The 22,363-nt window shown below is 39.2% G+C and overlaps 1 protein-coding gene across 12 annotated transcripts in view; it reads right to left on the reverse strand.

The window, feature by feature from the left end:
- SLC8A1 (solute carrier family 8 member A1) overlaps positions 1-22,363 on the reverse strand; it is a 441,932-nt gene that overhangs the window by 3,507 nt on the left and 416,062 nt on the right. For all 12 annotated transcript variants that reach the window (XM_006141300.1, XM_006141298.1, XM_027775240.1 and 9 more), the window contains one exon: positions 21,085-21,360. In XM_006141300.1, coding sequence (XP_006141362.1) covers positions 21,085-21,360 — 276 coding nt within the window. The remainder of the gene's footprint in view (positions 1-21,084; positions 21,361-22,363) is intronic.

A 22,363-nucleotide genomic window follows, 5' to 3' on the forward strand; every position in this document is an offset into this window, starting at 1 on the left:
GGGCAGAAAAATTAAAAAAAAAAAAAAAAAAGGTATTTGCTTTTCTTTTTCAAGGACAGGCAGTAGAGCAAGGGATGTAAAGGAACAAGGTTCTAAAGCAGGAGGAAACAGCTCACAGCTCAGCTGCTGCCAAGGAACACCTGAGATGTTATTCTGTGCTGGAATGGCTGCAAGCACCAGCTGGTGGTGCACAGATGGCCATGGTGGTGGGGCAGTTGGGGGAGGGAGTGTTCCCTCATGGTGCTACAGGGGCAGGTGACCTGGTGCCGTTCCACAGCACACACTTCCTTACCTCTCTGGCACGTGGTGTGTGACATAATGGATGACTTCCTGAGAGTCCCATCTCTACCTAGAAATCCTGAACTTTCTGGAGGGCAACTCTGCCACTTTAGCAGGATGCAAGCAGGCATAAAATCAAAGATTCCTGGGTCCGAGAACCCTGGACACCCAAACCAGTCCTTCTCATTGAAACAAAGAATGTATGTATATATATATATATGCAGTGATTTCCTCTTCCTCAAACCAATTAAAGTAGCCTATTAATGTGAATATTGCACAAAACTTCTTATTTACAATAACATAATAGATTCCTATTATAAATACCTTTCTCTGGATCCCCTAAAGGTTAGTAGCCAGAGTGGCTAGCTATTCACATACATGAAACACATTTGGGCCTCTCTGAGTTTGGTAGCTTTTATTTACTTGAGTTATTCATTAGACCTTTCATCTATTTTTATTTCCAATCATGAATTGTGCAAATATATTGTAGAAACACATGCAAATCTAACCATTCACCTTACTTCCAATAGAGATAACTCTGTTTTCCAAATGAAGCATGATGGATTCTCCCGAAATTACCTTCTGTTGCTGCTTTGTGCATAGAGAAATACATCACATACCATATGTTAGGCACTGCCAAACCTTACCCTGAACACTAAGCCTATGATCTGCCCATGGTGGAACAAGGTAATGCTATCCCCCAAAGCAAAATCCAAGAAATAACTACTGCCTTGGTTTCAGAGGAGTTGTAATCATATTTAAAACTTGGCCCATTATATTCAAACATATCTAAATCAGATTGCCAATGTGATTAGCACAAATGAAGACATGTTGACAATAACATGTGCATTTTCATATATATATACACACACATATATATACACTATGGGTTAGGTTTCTATAGGAATTTTCATTATTAACTCCCACCTTGAATTCTAACGCATTTCAGATTAATCATACAGTCTTGTTTGGTTCTGTCTTTGTGGTATATATGACTGTAAATCAGTATGAGGAAAGATTTGTTTGAGAGGTAGCATGGTTGGAATTAAACCACACATCACAAAGTCAGGACATAACTGTTCTCTGCCGAGCAGCCTCTAGTTCACTGTATATGACCTTGGCCAAACTATCTGGTCAATATGCAAGAATAGGCCAAAACTCTCTCCTTTGCTTCAAAAATTACTTTTTACCTGCATTTCTCAAACTTTGTAGGTACATATAAATTAAGCCCTGCAAAATCACTTCTGCAAAAAGGATTATTCTCGCAAACCTTTCAGGTAAGACATAGGGTTCATGTATTATCTAGGGCAAGCGTTTCAATCCAGATAGTTTCTTTTATTTTTGACTTATAGCATGCTTTGGATGCCAGATGTTCAACTCTCAAGTGATTTATGCTCAAGAACTGACATTAGTAGTGATTTTAGCTGAAGTCTGGCCTGGTTTCCCTAGCATCTATGAATTACTGACAATTAAAAAGACAGCCCAGGGTATACGGAGTTTCACGGTGGAATAGTGGAAAAAACCTCATTAAGGAGACATACTTGCCTCTTCCAACTATCTCCATGTACGAGCAAGTCCTTTCACTTTTTAAATCTCTTGTTGTCTAAGCTAAAATGAAGAATTTTGACTGGAACATCTCTAGGAATCTTTCTCCCTTTACAATCTGATGGTGCACAGAATATCCTAAAGCGCAAAGCTAATATTTATGATTTTCATGTTATTTTCTTCTTGTACAAGTTTGTACATGACTATTCTTCCTTGTTAAAATTGACAAATGATAATAAATATCCTTTCATCTTAAAGAATAAATGACTTAACCTAAATGGAATATTAAAAGATCCTAAGGAGAAAAAAAACCCTCAATTCCTGAAGATACTGCTATTGGTCAAACTATGGAACACTTATGAACTTAAAGAACACATGAAGAATGTTAATTTTAATTTTACCTTTTGAAATTGGGTAAGAAGTGTTGGCAAAATTATTATTTCCAATCACATTTATATGAGTAAAGCCATGCTGTCCATCGTGGCCAAGATGACTATGTGTCTAATGTTTACAAGTCTGTATACCACTGGTATCAAAATACTTGGAGAGCTTTGCTTAAAACAATGCAGATTTGGAGTTCTACCCTAGGTCCACTTAACTGGACTCCTTGAGGAAGGGATACAGGACTATGCATTTTAACAAGGCTTGTAGGTTATTCTTGTTTACACCAAAGTTTGAAAATAACAGAGGTTTTCCTTTATTACACCAAGGTCTGAGAACCATACCTCTAAAACATGTGAATTAAGGTATTTCTCCTGTTACTCAGTTTGAGGGGTTTGCTGGAGGACCAGATGGTTAAGTTCAAGGAAGCAGCTAACTGGGGAGAAATAAGGAACAGCTGGTTTCTCTTAGAAACATCGACCCTCTCAGACGAATGGTCATTTTGCTCATAAAACAACTTGTGTGGGCTTTGAGGGAGCTGGGGCCATCTAATTGTAACTCTCCCCACTCTCAAGATAGGCTATGGTCCTTACTTATTTAAAATCTGGTTCCAGCACGGCTACCCTGAGTTCAAGGGACAACGAAGGGGGGAAATCCACCTGAACTGGTTGAATTCTTGCTGCTCTACTTGCCGGGTGGAAAGCTTATCTACACAGAGTTTGGAAGGGGATGAGTGGACATAAAAGTACTCAGAATAGGATCTGGCATTTAATAAATGGTCATAGTATTGGCTAATTTTATAATTCAGGAGAGTCAGATACCAAGATAATCCCTAGGTGGTAGGGAATTCTGACTTAGGCTAATGATTCAAAACTTTTGAGAGAGTTATAAGACCCTTTAAAAATACTTATTAGTTTTATAATCCTATGCATTTAAAAGGTGTTAGAGCCTAAAATTATTTTTAAAAATCATAGAGATTATTACTTATTGTATCCTGAGAATTTCATTTAAACCATGTCATTATGAAATCATAGCTCCTCTGGTTTAAGGCCTTAGTCTTACTAGGTGGCTGTCAGGCAGGTGTATTTGCTGGAACATATACTTCTCTCTCTTTTTTTTTTTTCCATTTTTTAATGACTTTTCTGTTTTGTTCTTTTAGAATTAAAACAGAAATGTTGTATATGTATGTACCACTCACTGCTGTCACTGAAGACCTTAATCAAGTATTTGCTTTGAGTTGTAATTTTTTTTCTTTTGTTTTTTGCCACGGGGCATGTGTGCTCACCAGAGAGAAAAACAGAGACAGTCAGAAGGAAAGTGAGAAATCACCTCCATCCTGCTGAGGGACTACCACCCCGCAATCCTTTCTTCTCCATTCTCCTCCTGGGATTTGGGGCATGCACTCACACACACACGATGTGATTTTCAAGTTGCTAGTCTGGGACTTGAATCATGGTCAGCTAGGTGGGAGTTCAGAACCTTAACCACTATGCCACTTGCTGGCCCCAGAGTAGTAATTTATTTACCCAAGTAAATATGAAAACCATACTCCCTCACTTACATACACACACTCACTTCACTGGTTCATGTGAAAAGAATCCTCATTTGGCTTCTAAGTGAAGTTCGAGAGATCAGGGAATTACTTATGTTTGATTGATGAATGACCAAATAGGAGAGGTATTGTAAAAACTAAAAAAAAGGAAAAAAAAAAACACTTAAAATTTCTGCCCATCAGTGTTGTCCCTGAAAAGAATGGAAAAAGAAATGGGGACAGTGACATGATCATTTTTAGAAGAGGAGACAGTGTTAAGTGAAAAGGCTCAACAGGACCCATGTTGTCAGGATCAGAGTACCTGCTACTAGTCATTTTTACCTCCAACTACAAATCAGAACCAGCAGGACTCCTTTTGAAAACACCAACTCACTAGCCCCACTCTGAGCTTCTGCTTATTTGGTCTAGGATGTGGTCAGAGCATCAGTATTTTTAAAGCTCACCCAACCACATGAGATCCACTAACAGCCCAGGTTTCTTTATCACTGAAAGGAGGGCAATGGTACCTTCCCCCTTGATTAACTGAGATAATGATGCATGGAATGGCTCTGACCCATTTATCAACAGAAAACAACCTTTCTGTTATCAAATAAAAAATTCATTATTTTAATTTTTATATATTAATGTGAATGTTTGCACTTTGCAGAAATACTCTAGGGCTTACTTTTTCTACTAGGTATTTAAAATCCTGCTATATTTTTAGTTCAAAGAAAGAGATTAATTCTAATTACAAGAAAAGAAATAATGGGTATTTATTTTTCAGGGAACGCAAGATAGAGAAGAGAATGAGCACAAACCAACAGTGATATTTGATCTGTTTTTCAAACTGTAATTTGATATATGTACTCAAAAGAAAATGATAATGTTCCACTGTTTGACACACCTAGAATGGGCTTATTTTTCAGTGCAATGTTCACAAATGCCCAACAAAAGAACCGAGGTTCTCTTACCTTGTTAAAATCTCTAAACTCATGGAATTTGCTTAATTTCTCAGGTTCTAAGCCTTTTTTCCTTTTTTTTTTTTTTTCTTTTTTGAGAGGTTTTTGCTATAGGGTGTGCATTCTTGCCAGAAAGACAGAGATAGTCAGAGAGGCAAAAAGTGAGAAATCACCCCCTGAGGGGATGGCCACACTGCAATTCCCTCTCCTCCATTCTCCTCTTGGGATCTTGGGCACACATGCACACATGCCTGGTGTGAGTTTAAGCCACCGAGTCTGGGACTCCAACAGCGGTTGACTGAATGGGAGTCCAGCGACATAGCCATTACGCCATCTGCTGGTCCCGGTTCTAAGTCTTTAATGTCAATAAAAACATTCTGAGATTTTCAAAGAGCTCTGTGTATCTGAGATGGAAATTATTCTAGTCAATTCCATGGTCACTCATTCCACCCTCTCCCCCCCATGGCCCTCAAGCAATCCCTAAATCTGGATGGAAGGCATCATACATAATGTATATAGAACAGGTACAGTTCAAAGGGTATGGAGGGTGAGGAGGGGCTGAGTAGAGGAGATGAAGAAGGGCTGATATAGAGTTCAGGATGAGGATGGTGCCCAAGATAGGTCACAAAGTGGGACAAGAATCCTAAAAAACTTCACCCATTATGGAGGTTTGCCCAGGACCAGCTGAGAAGGGAGGATGTGTCTCTGTCCTAGTTTCTTTCCAACCACCCTCATCAAGCAATGATGGACTGCTCAGCAACGCAAACTTGTATCTCTTAATTTTATATTTCGTGTTACAGTTACATTATATTTTATTTACTAGCCGTATGTTTTATTGACTCCAACCCACAAAATTGCTTCGCATATTCGCTTAGCCTGACAAAGACTTTTAACAAGCTTGTTAGGAGATCCATGCCCTTGAGATGTCTGGGATGTGTTTGTAATACCCTAGTTTCTCATCATTTGTACTTGGACTCCTACTAAATATGTAATTTGGAATGCAAAGGCTAGAAAATAAAGAGCAGAGCTCCATCCAAGCAGCTAAACATAGGCAATGAGGCTGAGTTCTCATGTGAAGTTTTCTCCTTGCCTCTAGCCCAGCCACCTAGCACAACTCCTAGTAGACTCTTAATGTCTTTTGCAAGTATTTCTTACTTTTATAGTCTTAGACTTTTTAGACCACTTCCATGATGCCTTATTGGAGAGTGATCATCTGTTGGATAGTTCAATGTTGTAACTAAACCAGAATATTTAGGTTGGTGGAGAGAAAAGATGTCGTAAAGGAAAATTCAGGGCAATGTGTTACTACCCGGTAGAAACAGATGTGGTAGGGACTGACATGAGAGTACCAGCTTCCAGAATGAGAAGAAAAATACCAAATAATTCAAAGGTATTATTTTAAGTAAGGGGCAAGGACAAAAATGAGAGAGAGAGAGAAAGAGAAAGAAAGAGAAAGAGAAAAAGAGGAATCACTCTCCTGGAGGGATGGCCACACCACAATCTTTTCTCCTTTCAGAATTTTGGGGACATGCATCTGGCATATTTTCAGGCTGCTGGATCCGGGACTCAAACTGCAAAGTCAAGTCACGTGGGATCCAGCTGCCTTAACTACTATGTCACTGGTTGGACCACAGGTCACATTTTTTAATTTTTAAAGACTAAATATGCCTAGGTAAGTCTTCATGGGAGAACCAGAGGTCGTCAGTGTAATTTGCCAAAGATCGATAGTACAAGGAGCCCAGCTATTTTACTAAAATGCCCCCTCATACATAATGCTCTTCATTCCATGACCCCATGACCTCGTTTTCTCTTCTCAATAGTGCTCATCTTGAAGTTGCTATCTGAAAGTTCACTGCGTGTTTGGTTAAGTATCAGTTTCCTTCTCCTGTAGTCTAAAGTCTACTGCAGGGTATGTTTAATACCATCTGTCTTGTTCAGTTTTCTCTCTCCAATATATAGAACAGTGCTTCATACATAGTACATGCTCCTTAAATATGTGTAGAATGAATGAATGAAATGAAATGCAAAATGGCTCTGAAGCATGTGCCTTGCCACTGTATCATATTGCCTCCTTTGTTTTAATTTTTAAATAAATGTTTAATAATTTTTTTAATATCTTTGTGTCCACCTGATTATTTGATGATCAGGAATGTCCCATTTCTTCAGAGACTCACTTGGGTTTCCTACTTAGCTATTGGCATTGCCTGTTGGAATACAGTTTCTTTATTCTAAATATTTCTTTAGCTAATATTTCACTGCAGATTCAGTTCAGGTGCAAAAGTGGTAGGCGATAAGACTTACTTCTTTTTTTTTTTTTTTTTTTTTGGAGAGGTTTTTGCTATAGGGCACGTGCGCTCGCCAGACAGACAGAGACAGAGAGACAGAAAGCGAAAAATCACCCCCCAGGGGGGATGGCCACGCTGCAATCCCTTCTCCTCCATTCTCCTCTCGGGATCTTGGGAATGCACGTGCACGCACACACGCCCAGTTTAATCCATCGGGTCCGGGACTTGAACTGCGGTCGACTATGTGGGAGTCCAGCGACATAGCCATTATGCTAACTGCTGGTCCCGAGGCTTATTTCTACTCTCAGGACAAGAAGACTTGATATAGGAGAAGTTATGAATGTCAAGTTCACCTCTTTTATTTCCCCAAAATGTAAAACTCTGGGAAGTGCAGACTATATGCAGCAGGAGCACCTCCAGCGACTTCAAGTGCAGTCTCATGACCAAGTGCTGACTCCTCTCAAGCAACCTGAGCTACAGTTCTCTGGGTTAATTTGGGGCCTTGAGCTTGCCATTTCAGCCATCTGATGGCTCACTATTCAGAGAATCCTACAGAGAAGGACATTTTCATGATTGTTTTGCACATTTGTGGTTATTTGTTGTTTTGCAACTGGAGCTCCAGAATGACAAGCTATAATTAGTCCTCTGCTGGGCCTGTTTGTGGACCCCAGTGGAGATCATTTTAGCTTGGAACAGCAGCAAGTCTTGCTTGTTGTCTCAACCCTTGATTTTTTACATTGATAACCTAATAATAGCTTGCAATTTATGGAGGACCCTGCCAAGAAGCCCCCTGGGCTCTAGAAGGAGGGGGGTATCAAATACAACACATAATTTCCCTGATTGTAAATAATAGAACCAAAATAAACTATTTTCCCCTTGTGCATAAAATATCAGATTTATATGTGTTGAACTAAATGAAGGTTATCAGATATGGCCATTAATATAGACTTAGGATTTTTGGATCACATGCTGGAAAAGATGGCTGACTAATACAAGGCATTCGTGGATTTAAATCCATTTCTGGAATGAAACAAGTATAAACAAATGATATGTAGCTTATCTTTCATTCTCGGGAAAAGGCAGGATGTGAGGTCCGCGTGCTGAGGAGCAACGATGGCATTCCAGCTGGCATCGTGCATAAATGCCAAGCACCATGATTTCATATCTATAATATGCACTGTCCCAAACAGATAATAAAATTCTTTTATAACCACATGTATGATTTGCCTTTGAAATTGAGTTAGCATTTTATCTGCCCTTTCTTCTAAAAATACCAATGGGCTTAAATTCATTTTGTTGCTCATGCAGTGCCCATGACATGATAATTAAGTTAGGCTTTCTTATATTTTCTTCTTTCAAATTTAGCAACTAAGTGTCATTCTGTGTGCAAGGAGATCATACACATGACCTCTGATGAGTAAGCTGGGTCTCTGCATGCTTCCTAATGGTTGTAATGGATTTGTATTGATCCAGGGCCATCAGCCAAGCATCTACAGGGTGACACCCTGGAACCACTGATGGGACTAAGAAGCTGAAATTATGAGAGCAACCTCCTTACCACTCACTAGGTTGTGATCAACTGACTGAATTGGTCGAGGATATTTAGTATCTGAATGTCATTAAACATGATCAATACTAAGATTTCAGTAAACGAATTCTAACTGCCATTGTGTGATTGCCCCCTGCCCCGCCCCCACCCTGCACCAGCAATCTGTAATATATGAGCAGAGATGACTACTGGGGAGACGGTATGGGATTATTTTCAAATGTGTACAAATCCATATATACACAACACAATAAAGACCAGAAATATCTCCTACTTAAAGATTGCAAATGTCTACAAAAATTTTGTGATAAAATAATTTAAAAATATTACAGAATCCATTATGTTTTATGAGAGCAAGTACAATTACTATCATGTAGAGAATCTATGAAATTTTTATATTAAAATTGGTTCTTGTGAAAGACTGCAAAAAGACAAAAATCTATAGAGTCAGGAAGTTCATTAGCGATTGCCTGAAACTGGAAGTGAAAATGGGAATTACCTGTAACTGGCCAGCAGGGTGATAAAATCTAACACTGGATTAGGATAATGACTGAGTGAATTTGCTAAAAACTATTTAATTCAATACTTTAGATGGGTGAATTTTATGGTACCTAAATCTTGCCTCTATAAAGCTGTTAAAAATATAGGCTAAAGTTGCATTTAAAAGATAAAACAAAACAATATATAACAGTGGCCCTTGAAACTTTCTATTTTCATGACCTTATCTCAAATATGAAAAAGCAGACATGAAAGTCATTAACTCAAAATTACGTACAAGTCATTTTTTTAGAGACCCACACTCTTGTTCATGACCACAGAGCAAAAAAGGCCCAATGTTTTTACTGTAATTCAGGCTCCCTTTCTTTGGAATATAGATTTATATTTATTTACATCAAATATGCATAACAGCAACTCTTCAATTAAAACATACACACATCCACATTATGTGTGTGTGTGCACACATGCACACACATGCAAACACACCTGGACAGTATGGTGTTTCTGCCAAGTGTCCTTGCTTTGACTGCCATATAGTATGTAAGAAGACCCAGATAGAAAGGATGAAATACTTTTAGCTCTCTTTTCTTATACCGTGACTTTTATGGGACTGAGTGAGGTAGCCTAGTGTGGGGTTGGAGTACAGATCACAAATCTCTGCAGGGTTTCGAATTTAGCAGGACACAAGTTGAGTAGCTCAGCTCCCTGTACCACCTCCAGGTGGATGGCATCATTGTTTTCACCCTGATGCCCTCGAACCTTGTGCTCAGTGCTAGGTACCCATGCAGGCCACCCTTTGAGAAAAATACATCAAGGATTGTAACCTTTAGCAAAAAATCCCAAAAGTATCAAATACAAGCTCTTCTTCTGAGCAGTAAGAGAAAGTATGCAAATAGTTTTGAAATTGATCTTTCCCAGGTTCTTACAAATGCCTTAGGCTACTGCGCCTCACTGTTCCCCAGTGTTTTTTAGTATGGGATATCAGGCAGTTCTGGCACTGTTAATAGAGCAGTTCTTATAAAGTCTGGTGTTTAGCTTTCTTTGGTTTCACTCTCTCCTTGTAAATTTTTGCTTTTGTGGGCTTTCTTTAACTCTACTGACATCACCTATTTGTGAAAAAGTGGGTTGGAAAATATGAGGCATTTTACCTCCAGACAGCTCCTTACTGAAGAGAGGTTAAGGCCATGTCCTGAGGAAAGTCATCTGAGGACCAGAGGTGTCCAGTGCTGCTCCTCTGACCACCTTGAGTGGCCTTGACTCTTGGCCCAACTACAGATCTGAGGATCCACTGTCAGCAGTCCTGAACTTTTTTGGTAGTAAAGAAACCGATTGCTTATTAGAGTACCTAAAATACTTGATATTTTATACTTGTCATTTCGGGTCCTCTTGAAGAACTGACTCCCTAGTCATTGGATACTCTTGGTTCAGGGTAGAGTAATTCTGTTTCATTTCTGCTAAAGCTGATGTGAAATGTTAATCATCCGATCAAATATATATTCACACTATAGTAATGACATAATGACCTCTCTCTTTTAATTAAATTAAATTAATTAATTAATTTTAGAGAGGTCTTCGTTATAGGGTGCGTGTGTTCGTCAGGCAGACAGAGACAGAGAGACAGAAAGCGAGAAATCACCCTCCAGTGGGGATGGCCACGCCGCAGGCCCTTCTCCTCCATTCTCCTCTCAGGATCTTGGGCACAGATGCACACGCGCCCGGCATGAGTTTTAAGCTACAGGGTCCGGGACTCGAACTGCGGTCAAGTACATGGGAATCCAGCGACATAGCTGTTATACTAATTGCTGGCCCCAACCTCTCTCTTTTTAAATCCTCTTGCCTCAGTCTTCCAACTGGGACTACAGGCACGTACCACTATTCCCAGTGCTATTTGACAGTGTCTCACTCTGTTGTCCAGGCTAGCCTGGAGCTCGTGATCCTCCTTCCTGCTTCAGCCTCTCCAAGCTACTGCAGTTACAGGTGTGTGCCAATGTGCCCAATCTTTAGGCTGGAACAAGTATCAAACCTGGGCTTTTCCCAAGTGGTCCCAGCCAGGAAGCATGGTCTCTTAGCAGCATGCACCACTGGAGCTAGGCCAGCGATGGCACTTTATCAAACAATGGGTTGGTCTGACTCAAAATGCCAGGTTTCAGAGGATAAAGCTTATAGACAGTCAGCAAAGCTGCCAGGAACAGAAATGCATTTGGAGAGGTTCACCTCACCAGAATTCCTAACGTAAGATAATAATGAAGACAAGCTGAGAATTTTCTTGGTTTTCTACTTTTAGGTTGTTGTGATATCTCTGAGCTAAATACTCCAGGAAGCTTAAAGTGATTTACCACTATACTGAAATAGAAGGGAAAAGAGACCTAACTTTATTTTATATTTATTTATTTTGCATTAGGTCCTATGCTAGCACTTCATAAATGCACTCTCATGTAATCTTCGCTTCAACTTTGTGAAACAGATTTTCATATTCCCATTATTCAGGTTAAGAAACTAAGATAAGAGGCATTAAGTCATTTGCCTCTGGAGGTGTCATACATCTAGTAATTGAAAGAGGGGACTTTCGGTTTAAACTCAGGTCTACCCGACCCTAACACTCATGTTCTTTTATACTCCTTGCTACAAACTCAAGAACAATGCACTAAGAGAAGTCTTTATGTAACTAAAACCAAGGCCAGTAACTGTCAGTCTATCTGTGAGCCCCACACTGACAATACCACATCTATTCGAAATGAAGTGGAATGAGAGGAAATGAATGAATCAACATGATACCCTGCTGTCCTTCAAGGGAGCTCAGATGACTCTGAATTCAAAGTGACCCAGTGTTCATGCCTTGTCACTGAGAAGAGTGTTCTGGGTGGATCGATGCAGTGCTCCTGTTGACCCCATTCCTGCAGGTAAGTGAAAGTTAGAAGGTGTGTGTTTACTGATAAGGCTTTGGACAGTGACTTCTAGTGATTCTACTCCTGGTCTTCTGTTTCTGCTCTAGAACACTGGAACTTGATTTCTAGTGAGTTTTTGCGGAATGTGACTCTAGGAGGACATCTGCAATATGCCTGTCTTGGGCCCCACTGAGCTGGCTGTCCATGCACATGTATACATGTATGCCGTGACCTGGGCTGGAGAAGACTGGGGATCCACTGTGGCATAAGGACACCACTGGGGATCTGTCTCTGTCTCTCTCTCACAGAAGAAATAAATGAAAACACTTAAAGAAATGTTTTATATGTAGGAAATGGTAAGAGTTTATGGGTATAGAATTGCATCTTTATCCATTTCTGAAATTTTTTGGAAGTGTGGACTCTACTGGGTATTTTTGATGCTGAGGTGAGTAATAGTGTCTGATCTCAAGGCACTTAGTATAATCCTACTGTTGCATGCTTAAGGGGGTAAAATTGAGGAAAAGGGAGAAATCAGAAAATTCTAAAGAAACTGTAAGGCATATGGAAAAGCGTGTATGTAACACTTACTATAAAAATAAATCCAAGGTGGCATACAAAATAGCACATTATAAAAATGAGAGATAACATGGATTCCAGTTTATGTGAACAAATCACGTAAGATGAGGACACTGCTTTTCACTCTCCTATAAGCTATAGAATGTCCTTTAGACAGGACCACCACTGTACACGTCCATGGATGTGGTATCCCATACATCTATCTCCAGGAGTGTCATTTGGATTTTGACACCTTCTCAAGATTGCAGTATATGCTCTGCACATCTGTACAAGTTACTTTATGGTCCACTGAGAAATAAATGAACAATATTCCATATATTGTGAAATATTGCTACTTAAGTGGACTATAGAATATCTTAGTTTTCAGAGCTGTTAGAAGATAGGCCATGAAAACAAACAAATACCGCCTCCTCCCCCCCAAAAAAAGAACAGGAAAATGTAATTTTATAAAATAAAATAGCAACTGCCAACAGCTAATAATTGTTTAGTACAGAAAAATAATACACTGTTTTCTAGCACAATGTCAAACAAATAGAAAAATCTCATTTTTAAGAGAAGGAACTAAGGGATAGAAAACGAAGAAAAGGAGGAGGCAAAATCATTTAACATCACATAATGATATAACCTAGGTAAGAAAATAGATAATGTATGTACAGTGCTTATTCCTAGCACACAGTGGAGTATTGTGCTAAATTTTAAAGATTTCCTATTCTGCTCATAAAACATTTTGTCTTTATTCTCATTTTCTAATGGTTCCTATAATTTTTGGTTAAAGAATTATTTGTCTAATTTTATTTATTATTATAATTATTTTTAAAATTTGCTACAGGGCATGCGCTCACCAAACCAAGAGAGAGAAAGTGAGAAAGCAAGCGACCAGGTCTGGGACTCAAACCACAGTCAACCATGTGAGAGTCCAGTACCTTTTTGTTAAATAGAATTATTTAACTTTATTTATTTATTTAAATTTGACCAGAAAGGGATAGTGTGTGTGTGTGTGTGTGTGTGTGTGTGTGTGTGTGTGAGAGAGAGAGAGAGAGAGAGAGAGAGAGAGAGAGAGAGAGAGAGAGAGAAAGAGAGAGAGACAAAGTGAGAAAGTAAACCACCAAGTCCAGTACTCGAACCACGGTCTGCCATGTGGGAGTCCAGTGTCCTTAATCACCATGCCACCTCCCAGCCCCAATTTCTATACTTCTTGATGTTTTCTAGAGTTGATCTCAGTATAAATAACGATCACTGTTTCCTGTATTTTACCCCAGTTCTCAGTTGATAAGATGCTTTGAGGTCCATGATATTATTCATCCTCACAACAACTCTGTTTGGATTGCTATGCATTCTTATGCCTATTTTACAGGCAAGGAAACGGAGGCTCAGAGAGTCAAGAAGTTGGATAAAGCCACAGAATGAGTAATGGATAGAAGTACAGCTTCTTGAGTTTAGTTCTAAAGCTCTGTCTCTGCTCTCCTTTGGTGCATATTCTGTCACACTGCACTAGGAGGACACAGTGAACAGTCAGTATAACTGGTCTTATATCAAATTCTTCCCATGGTATTAGTAGTCTGGAACTGTTGCAACTCAATTTCCCTGGAATAAGGATTTATTTCTGAAAAAACAGTTCTACATACAAACTGAAAAAAATAAAAACCTAAAATTATTTCTTTTCATGCCTTAAAATCTCTAGAGGAAAATAATTGCCATGTGACAGAATTCAAAGAATGAAAGGATATTCAAAACCCTGGAAGGATACAAATTCTCATCACATCAAGAGCTGAGGAACAGCCTTGAACACTCAGTTTATAAACTGTCCTGGTGCAGTCATAAGCAGCTGGTGAAGATGCAGCAGGCAAGCCTCAAGCACAAATCCAATCAAGGTGTACGAATCAAGGCAAGGCTAATAAGGCACAAATATTCCCAACTCATCAAACTCTAGAACTTTTCCCCATAATTAGAGAAGAATGCTTACTTATAAGTAAGAGGTGAAAGGAAGGTCCACATTTGGAATATGCTATATAAGCTGCAATGTCATAACCTGATATACCCAAAGTTTATCCATGTAAAAAACTGGAAGCTGAAAAAAGGTGCAATTTTAGGTGCTTCGCAGTTTAAAAAAGGCTGGTTTCCAAATTTTCCTATTTACATGTTTCCCCTTGCACTTTGAGCCTGTTTTTCCACAGATCCAATGTGATACAACATAGTTACGGACCCATGTCTGGCAACTGCGAAATGCCAATTAGCATTCTACGAAACATATCTAAAATTTTAGAAGTACTACCATTCTGAATTTTTTTTTTTTGAGAGGTTTTTGCTATAGGGCACTTGCGCTTGCCAGAAAGACAGAGAGACAGAGAGACAGAAAGTGAGAAATCACCCCCCAGGGGGGATAGCCATGCCACAATCCCTTCTCCTCCATTCTCCTCTCAGGATCTTGGGCATGGATGCACATGTGCCCAGCATGAGTTTAAGCCACCGGGTTCAGGACTTGAACCATGGTGGACTACATGGGAGTTCAGTGACATAACCATTATGCCAATGCCTGGTCCCACCATTCTGAATTTTAAGAAGGGTACATAGAAGAGAAAAAAATGAAGATATATACAAATATATACATACATTATATACATACACACACACACACACACATACACACACATTCTCTCTCTCTCTCTATATATATATATATGTATATATATATATGGCTGTCAGAAAAGTTATGGTGTGTATTTCTATGTTTTACTTCACAAAAATGGATCATGACTTTCCTGACAACCATATATGTGTGTGTGTGTGTGTGTGTGTATGTAAACAAAATTATGGCCGCACACACACACACACACACGCATATAGCCAAAATAGCCAAAATTATGAAAAAGAAAAATGTTTTTTTCTGAGGTTCTCAGTACTTTTAAGTTTACTTTTGTCTCTTCTTACTATAATAATCTTCTCAGATACATTCTGTTCCTTAAGAATAAGCCACACTATAAAACAGATGCTACTTATCGCCCTCAATAATCATAACTTTAATTTTTAGCTATTTCTAGAAAGTGTTAGAAAGTCAGTGATCTGAATGAACAGCACACAGTGATGTGTAAATGACTATTGTGCACGTTCACTTATATACACAACAAACACATGTATGATCGCATTACTTATGTGTTACCTAGGCATCATACTAGGAGTCATGAATTTAAAAGAGAAGCAGAAATGATGGACCAGGTTTCTGCTCCAATGAAGTTTACATTTGAATGAGGAGAGTTAGACAATAACATTAAAAAATAAATGATCCCCCCCTCCAAATCCAGAAAGTATTAAATACAAAAAATAGAGTGAGGTAATACAACCACTTCACATTTAGTAGTTAGGAGAAGACTTTTTAAAGATAGCATTAAGATGAGATAATTGCAGAGAAAGAGCTGGCTTTGCACAAATGAAGGGAAAAGCATGTTACATAGTTGAATATGCTGTGCAGTTCTGGGAAAGAAATGAACTTGGTGAAGACAGAAAGAAAGTTGGTGGGCTCAAAGAACAGCAGGCAAGGAGAACAGAGTGGGAAGACTGGCTGGAGCCAAATCATACAGGTCTTTGTAAGTCAAAGTGATGCTTTTATAGTTTATCCTAAGTGAAAAAACATGCAAACAGATGTTTAACAGACACAAAATGAAAAGGTATCTGCTGATGAGAATGTGTATGATAATGTCTTGGATTAGACTAACATGTGATATATCCATGTTGGGAAAAGTGATGATGTACTCTGTAAGGATATACAGTGATTAAATGTAAAACTAAAACAAAAATAGCGATATGGTCTGAATTACACCTTAAAATGATCTCTATCAAAAGCAGGGAGACAGGAGGATAGTGGAGGAGTCTGGGTAATAGAGAACGCTCACACAGTCTAGGGTCTGATCAAGACATACTTTAGAGGAAGGACTGTAGGACTTATAAATAGACTGTGATGAGGAGACGAATCCAGAACGCCTTGGATAGAGGGCGACACTGTTGGTCTGAGAAAGGTAAGATCTGGAAGGGACAGGTCTGGCTGAAGGACAAAGCCACTGGGCAGTAGAAATCAAAAGTTCTGTTTTGGGAATGGTAATTTTGAGCTGCAAGTCACACATCAGCATCAATATAGGGAAGGTAGTTGGTTTAGAATATAGCACTCAGAGTAAGGTTGAGGCTGGAGATAGACACTTGACAATCATTGGCATACAGAGGAAGTATAGATGGTATTTAAGCCATGGAGACTGATGTCCAGGGAGTGAGCATGAATAGGGAAGAGAATAGGGCTCAAGACCAGGCTCTGACCCACTGCAACGTTGAAAGGTAAAAAACGACTTGGAAGGTTCTTCCTCTACATACATAGGTCTGTACGATGGTGATTCGGGACAAGGAGGTTCTTCTTATAAATCGTTCTCTGCTGATAGATTATAATGAGTGTTTGGTGCCATTTAGTATGAGACGTTGTCTTACCTGGAAAGTCATAAGCTTTTCCTACAGACTTGAACAACATAGTAAAAATACTTTAAATGAGATATGTCAATATTTAATCATGTCTTGAGGAAGATTAGCATGGAAAAAATGTTAATGTCCACCTAGCCACCACAATCCAAGAATATAAGTTTTACCTAGAAAGAGCAGCAATACATCAGACGCTAGTCAGGAACCCTTCGACTCTAGGAAAATTGCCAAGACATCATCTTAGAGAAAAAGATGGCCCTAGGGCCAGTGCTGACTCATGATAGGCTATAAGTGCAGTGCACGTGTTTTCTTCTGTTTCTTCCTGTAGCAATTGGGCTTTGTCATCTAGAAACAATAGCATCTCTATTTACTAAATTATTTATTTTAAGAAATACGGGGGTATAATAAAAACATGGCTCTGAATCAGCAGAGTTAAAGAATAAAGTCAGAATTATTATGTTCATCCAGTATTCTGGTCAATTTGCACAGCTTTTTATGAGAAAAATGTCTGTTTATATAGCTATGATTTTCTGAGATTACCTGCAAATACACTGTTTGGGGAGTGTGCTGCACAGTTAATACTGCAGCAAGTTACAGGAATTCTCCCAGGAACAAAGCTAAGAACTCTGTTCTGAGGAAAAGCACTGATCACATTATATGGAAACCATTTTAACAGCTAATGATTCTGTTTTATTTTCCCAAACAGGTTTTCTTACCTCTCAATGTCTCTATTTTGGTTCTGAGTTAGTTTTAAGTGGCAGAACAAGTAACTCCTCTAAACATTACGCTTTGCTAAACATTACACATTTCATGTTACAAACATAAATGAACAAAAATAAATAGATTTTAATCATATGGCTGCCACACATCCATCTCTTTTTTTTAAGTACATGCATGCACGTGAGAGAGAAAGCACCCTTGAGAGTGTCTAGTCATGCCAGACTTCCCACTCCTCAGGATCATGGCCTCCTGAGGCCTGGTGTGTTGTTCACTGCAACCCAGGATCTGAACTCTGGTCATCATATGACTTTCAGCATAGCAGAGTGCAAGTGTTACTGCTGTGCCACAGTGGTTGGACCACTTTTCAAAAGAATTTATTAAAACAAGGGATACATAGAGGCATTTCAGAAGATTGGCATATAAAAGGAACTCAGTTTGAGAGTATTGGAAATGAGGCATTGAATAAACAATCATTTTCAGAACAGGATTTGATGTAGGAAAAGCAATGTGTTAATAGTTTATTCTTTCAAAAACAAGAGATACATTTGATAGAATGAACTGCTGCCTTTCCAGAAAGGCAGGTGAATTTTGGATAACTGCCAAGAGAGACTACTGTTGCCTATACTACCATCATTTGCACATATTCCCCTCAGGGGTTTAAACTCTAGCCAGTTGTCTATGCCAACTTGGACTCCATTTGATGAGAGACTTCAGCCTTAGAGAAAGTATACCCCCAAACGTATTTACCTATGATAACCGCAGATGAAAGCAATGACCACCTACCATGTTTAGTTCATATGTTTGCATATAGATTCTATAAACAAAACAACTTAAGATATAAATACACTTATTTTTTTTCTACTATCTGATAAATTTCTTACAATTTTTGGGAAAACAATACAAATAAAACCCAAATGTGGAAGCACTGGCACATGACTGGAGTTGATAGGAAGTCTGTTCTCCTCTGTGGACAAGAGTCTTTTGGAAGTTTGACCAGCCTTGCTCACTAAGGTGGGAACAAGGGTGCTCTCTAAATCCATTATTTCAGCACATCCATTAGTTAAGCTGGATTACAGAACCACACAGGATCTCTTATCAGAAACTCCAAGTGGTACAATCAGTTGGGTAATATGGCTGACCAGCATACATTTATTTTATTTTGTTTTATTTTATTATTTTATTTTATTTTTAATTTGACCAGAGAGAGAGAGGGTGAGAGTGAGAGAGAGAGAAAGTGAGAAAGCAAGCTACCAGATTTAAGACTCAAACCTTGGTCAGCCATGTGGGAATGTCCAGTGCCTTAAGCACCATGCCACCTGCTGGTTCCCCAAATTTTTTATTATTATTATTATTTTAAGTTTGCTATAGGGCATGTACCCTTACAAGAGAGAGACACAGAAAGAGAGAGAAAGAGGGAAAGTGAGAAAGCAAGCCACCAGATCTGGGGCTTGAACTGTGGTTGGCCATGTGGGAGTCCAGCAGCTCAACCTCCAGCCCCCTGACCAGCATAAATTTAGGCGCTTTATCCATGGTTATTCTGGGTTGATCAGGGTAACCATGGATGAAATGCCTAGATTTATAGTGGTATATTGTCAAATTAACTTAAATTATTCAACATGAATAATAATGATGAGTTATTATTTTACTAAATTCCTTCTATGTCCTAGATGCTTCAGTAGATGGACAACTTATAGGTATTTTCTCCAATTGCTACCATATTTCTGCATGTTCAGTGTGATTATCTCTGTTTTATGAATGAATAAATTGAGGCTCAAGTAATTCAAAGTCATTGAGAAGATAAGTATTTGTGTGAAGAACAACGACTGACAAATTCCAATGGGAGAAATACACTAGACTGTACTTGTTTTTAGACTCAACCCAAAAGCCAGGATTGCCAACTCTGACAAATTTTAGTAGAAATCTTAGTTTCTACATCAAGACTGGTAAATATGGAGTGTGGACAGTGAATGGCACCATCAAGAAGGGTTTGCTTTTGGTTATTCCCACTGTAATGCTCGTTTCTGGTCAGCTACTTGGTAAATGATGCAAATCTTATTGCTTAAAGTTAAAATTGTACATTTGTCAAGATACCATCTAGTCTAGATTATAATTTCAGTTATGATAATAGACTTTGATATGAACCCAAGTCATCTCTGAGCTTAAAACACACATTTCTGGGTTCTTCCCCTGGATCTTGAATAGACTGGCAGCGAGTCTCCGTCATTTGTCTTACTTTTTTTTCTTTCATTTTTTGCTACAGGGTGTGTGTGCTCATGAGAGAGACAGAGAGCGAGAGAGAGAAAGAGAGAGAGAAACCACTCCCCACTCCAGGAGGGGTAGGGTATGGCCACTCTGCAATCCTTTCTCCTCCATTCTCTAATAGAGATTTTGGGCAAATATGCACACATGCCCAGAGTGTTTTTCAAGTTGCCAAGTCCAGGACTCAAATTGGCCCTGTAAGTTCCAGCTACCTTAACCACCACACCACCAACTGACTTGGTATTTGCATTTTTAAGAAGTTTTTGTTCATTTCTTTCTTTAGAGAGAGAGAGAGAGAGAAAGAAAGATGGGGACTCACAACAGGGTCTTCATGCCACAATCCATCCTCAGCGTCAATCACACAGAATCAAGGACACGTGCATATGCCTGGTGTGTACAGGGAAGCCTCAGGATATGAGCACAGGACCTTCTCATGCAGCCTCAGCATTGCAGAGTGATGCATTACCCTTGAATCATCATGGCTAGATACACATTTGCAATTTTAACAAGCTCTCAGGTAATTGGGAAGATGATGTTTTATTGGAAATCTAAGTAAACACAATAGACTAAAATACTGTAGCTTGGAAAAAAATTCAACTTTTAAGAAATGCATGACAGGATGTACCAAAGTGTATACTTGGCCTGCTCATTTTTGTCAGGATTACTTTTCTGTTCTGATCAATGCCTATTTTCTATTTATTACCAAAAATATTTGGGTCAAGAAAATATTTTTTCAGATACTCCGTAAACCAGAGGAGTACAGATAGTCATAGAAATCGCCAAAATCTTACCAAATATAAAAGACAGATGTTTTGTTTTTGAAAATGATCCTGTAGTTTTGTTTTGTTGTGTATTTTTGAAAGTATTCATTGTAATGGGAAGCTGATTTGAAAATCTATTCATCAAACCAATCTGCTCTTTCCAGGCAGGCCAGGCCACTGAGACCCTCTGGGGATGCTTCCCTGTCATCATGATGATACCGGCCAACTTTCTAACCCTGAGAAGTGCTACGGTAATGTTCTGATAGTGACATCATTTATATCTCTGGGTTCTTATCCCTCAAAGGCTGTTTGTTATCACAGCCCTTGAAGGAGCAGGAGAAGAAGAGTCAGAAGGCACATGAACTTCTGGTTTGGGAAGAATAATATATGAATATCTTCTCTACCTGGCACTGAAGTTCCAAGTGCGACGAACACAACTGCAGTCACAGAATCTTTCAGACCAATGGTGCAGCCAAAATGGGAAGCCAGGTCTCCAATGAAAGCTGTCAGTAAGCCAATCATGAGGATGGAGACAATGAAGCATGCCCAGCCATTCCAGTATTCTGTAGGAGGGACGAAGGCAAAGAGGACTTTCCAGAACACCGTCAGGAAATGCATCACATAATCGAAACAGGAGGGCAGCTTCTCTTCTCCACATTCATCGTCATCATCATCTTCTCCTAGAGAGAAAGAAATGAAGCACATACATCACAACCAGGCTATCAGAGTTTCCTTTCTCCCAATCTCTTCTTTCTAGGTCTGTCAACACTTTGCTCTGATGACAGGAGGCCAACAAAGGTGATTGAAGCTTAGAGTCAATCATAATTAATTAATTATCAAGGTACTTGGATTGAAATGCCTTCTTACTGTGGGCTCCTTGGTCAATGGCAAAAATGTAACCACCACCTGGTTCTGTTTACAGGTAGCTGACACACCTTTTCTACTCCCAGATCACCTCCAGTGAAATTTGTTGCTTCAGTGAAATGCAAAGGATTTCTTCTAAAATGTTGGAAAGTCCTGTGCCAGGCTGAGAAAAAAACCTCTTTGGAAGAAAGGTAACCATGGACAGAATTCTACCAAGGTTCTTCCAGCCCGTAGTCCAACTCTGGGGATTTAATGGTTATATAACTGCCTACAAGATGATGTTCAAACAAGGCCTTTAATCAGGGCCTTGCATATTCCTCTAGCTTCATTTCCTGCAACTATTTCAAACTCAAACTTTGTCCTAGCCAAATGAAACTATTTGCATATTTTTCAAACCATATGCACTTTCTTCTACTTTTGTCTTTTAGGACTAAATGTACTCAGCATGTCCCAATCCCTCCATCCTTATCCTTCCCTATTTGTTCTTTGAAATTCACTTCCTTTGTGAAGCTCTCTCTGACCCCTATTCATAATCAGTGCTGGAAACTCTTCCCAAGAGCTTCCATAGCCCCCTGACATGTAAATCTAGACCAGTGGTTTTAGCTGATCACTAGTAAGATGGAACTTTAGAAATGCGAATGTTCAGCTCCACTGAATCAGAAACTTGGGGTTGGGGGGCAGCATTCTGGGCTTGAGCAGCTCTCCTGATATCTGCTCTGAGTTTGAGAAATAGTGGTCTGAACTGTACCTATTCACTGGCTTCTCTGCTCTGTTTGATTAGGAGGTCTTCATGAGCAGGAATCCATTCATTTTTGTGTC

This window comes from Tupaia chinensis, unplaced genomic scaffold (assembly GCF_000334495.1).
Source record: "Tupaia chinensis unplaced genomic scaffold, TupChi_1.0 Scaffold000050_1, whole genome shotgun sequence".
NCBI lineage: Eukaryota > Metazoa > Chordata > Mammalia > Scandentia > Tupaiidae > Tupaia > Tupaia belangeri.